Genomic DNA, 1,880 nt, shown 5'->3' with positions numbered 1-1,880 from the left:
ACGGCGCTGCCCATGTCACTGTCCGCGCCGGCGCGGGGCTCTGGGCCGCAGGGCAGACCCTGTGCGGAGCGAGGACGTCGGCTGCGGACGTCCAGGCCCTGCGTTTGGCCGGCCGCCCGCGGTGTGCTGCGCTCCTCCCCGGAAGTCCCCGCACCCGAGGGGCAGGGCCTGGCGTCCGCCCGCGGCGTGGCTGGAGGCCGCCGCACGAACGCCACGCGCTACGTCGCCGCCGCTTCCGCGTTGCTGACTTCCGGACGCCATCTTTCTCCCGTGGAGGCGCCGCGACTGGGAGGGCGACGGAGCGGGAGCGTCGCGACGGAGCGGCCGCCGCCATGCCGTCGTCGCCGCTGCGGGTGGCGGTGGTGTGCTCGAGCAACCAGAACCGGAGCATGGAGGCGCACAACATCCTCAGGTAGTTGGGCTGCTCCCGGGCCCGCGCGCCCGTCGTCTCTCCCTCCGCTGCCCAGCCCGCGCAGGCGGCCCCGCCGGGGAAGTCGAGGCTCGGGCAGCGCTCAGCGTCGGGCTCGTTGGCCCCGCGGCGGGAACGGGAGCGCGCGGTGCCCGCACGTCGTTGGCATTGCGGGGAAGTCAGTTTCTGAGCCGGAATGCGCCCTGCGACTGCAGCCTAGCAGTTCCCGGTGACCCCGCGGGGGTCCGAGAGCGGGGCGGCGAACCAGGCGAGGGTCTGCTTGTTAGGGGTAGCGGATTGCATTTCCGATGTGTGTCGTTCCTTGTCCCATTTGCTGGAAAGTTCGCACAACGTGACTCCGGGATCGAAGGACTCTTGAAATAACAGACATGGTCTATGTTGTTAACGCTGTGAGTTTGTGTTTGCTGCTGTGTTGTTTCAAGTCAATAGAAAAAAATCCCCTTTCCCCTCTTGAAGTCCTCCAGTCGGTAGTGTCTGAAATGCACCTGGCTTCGGTTTGGCCCTGCCTAGTTTACATTTAGGTACTAACTCACCTTTGGTGACTCTTGTGTCGTATATGTTTAATAAAAGTGTATTCCTGTTTGATCCAGTTTTTTCGTTCGTAGTCACTTAACAAAATGAGAAACCATATGAGTTACAGTTTAGTACACATGTGAACACTGATAGTAAAACAAAGTTGAAACAGCTTTTTCTTCCGAAGTTACCCTATGTGAACTTGAAAAGGAAAACGGTACCTTGCTTCTCTTGTCATCACAATCTAATTTTGACTCTCTTGAGTAACTTCAGAAAATTAGAAGTCCCTCATTATTTAATGAAGCTGGAAGTGTCAAGTGTCCATGATCTGCTAATTCTGAGTTTCTTAAGTCTTTCTAAAGTCGTCTGCATTGTCCACAGTATTCGCTTAGTGGTTTTTTTTTTTTTTGTAGACTGTGGTGTCCTTTGATTCTGACAAAATTAGTATGAACGTTGTTTTTAAAGTAGAAATGTGCTAGAATTACATTGTGCTGGGTCTTCCTTTATGAAGTACACTTATCTTTTAAGTGTATCATTAAAAGTTTGATAAATTTAAGCAAAAAAATGCAAGATTCACACTTGGAAATTACCCAAGGAAAATAAAACTATGATCTTCAATTGGAATACCATGGTCTGAAGACCTCCTTGTTATGGTGTTTCTGGCTGGTAATCCTTTGTTTAATCTGTTTTTTTTGTATTTACACAACAAATGGGGTGAACTCTTACAAAAGGAAATGTTTTTGAAATTAACAGTTTTGGTAGTGAAATCTGGTTAAGTGGCTGTTTTATTTATTTATTTATTTTGAGACAGTCTCACTTTGTTGCCCAGGCTAGAGTGAGTGCCATGGCGTCATCCTAGCTCACAGCAACCTCAAACTTCCGGGCTCAAGCAATCCTTCCACCTCAGCCTCCCGAGTAGCTGGGACTACAGGCATGT

The 1,880-nt window shown here is 51.7% G+C and overlaps 1 protein-coding gene across 1 annotated transcript in view; it reads left to right on the top strand.

Annotated features, from left to right (window-relative positions):
- The first annotated feature begins 230 nt into the window (after positions 1 to 230).
- The window catches only part of SSU72 (SSU72 RNA polymerase II CTD phosphatase homolog (S. cerevisiae)), a 27,366-nt gene continuing 25,716 nt past the window's right edge, over positions 231 to 1,880 (top strand). The window contains exon 1 of the mRNA XM_012657538.1: positions 231 to 412. Within this exon, the coding sequence (XP_012512992.1) occupies positions 333 to 412 (80 nt within the window). The 5' untranslated portion in view covers positions 231 to 332. The remainder of the gene's footprint in view (positions 413 to 1,880) is intronic.

Source organism: Propithecus coquereli, unplaced genomic scaffold, assembly GCF_000956105.1.
Source record: "Propithecus coquereli isolate 6110/MARCELLA unplaced genomic scaffold, Pcoq_1.0 Scaffold544, whole genome shotgun sequence".
Lineage (NCBI taxonomy): Eukaryota > Metazoa > Chordata > Mammalia > Primates > Indriidae > Propithecus > Propithecus coquereli.
This window is presented reverse-complemented; position numbering and strand designations above follow the sequence as displayed.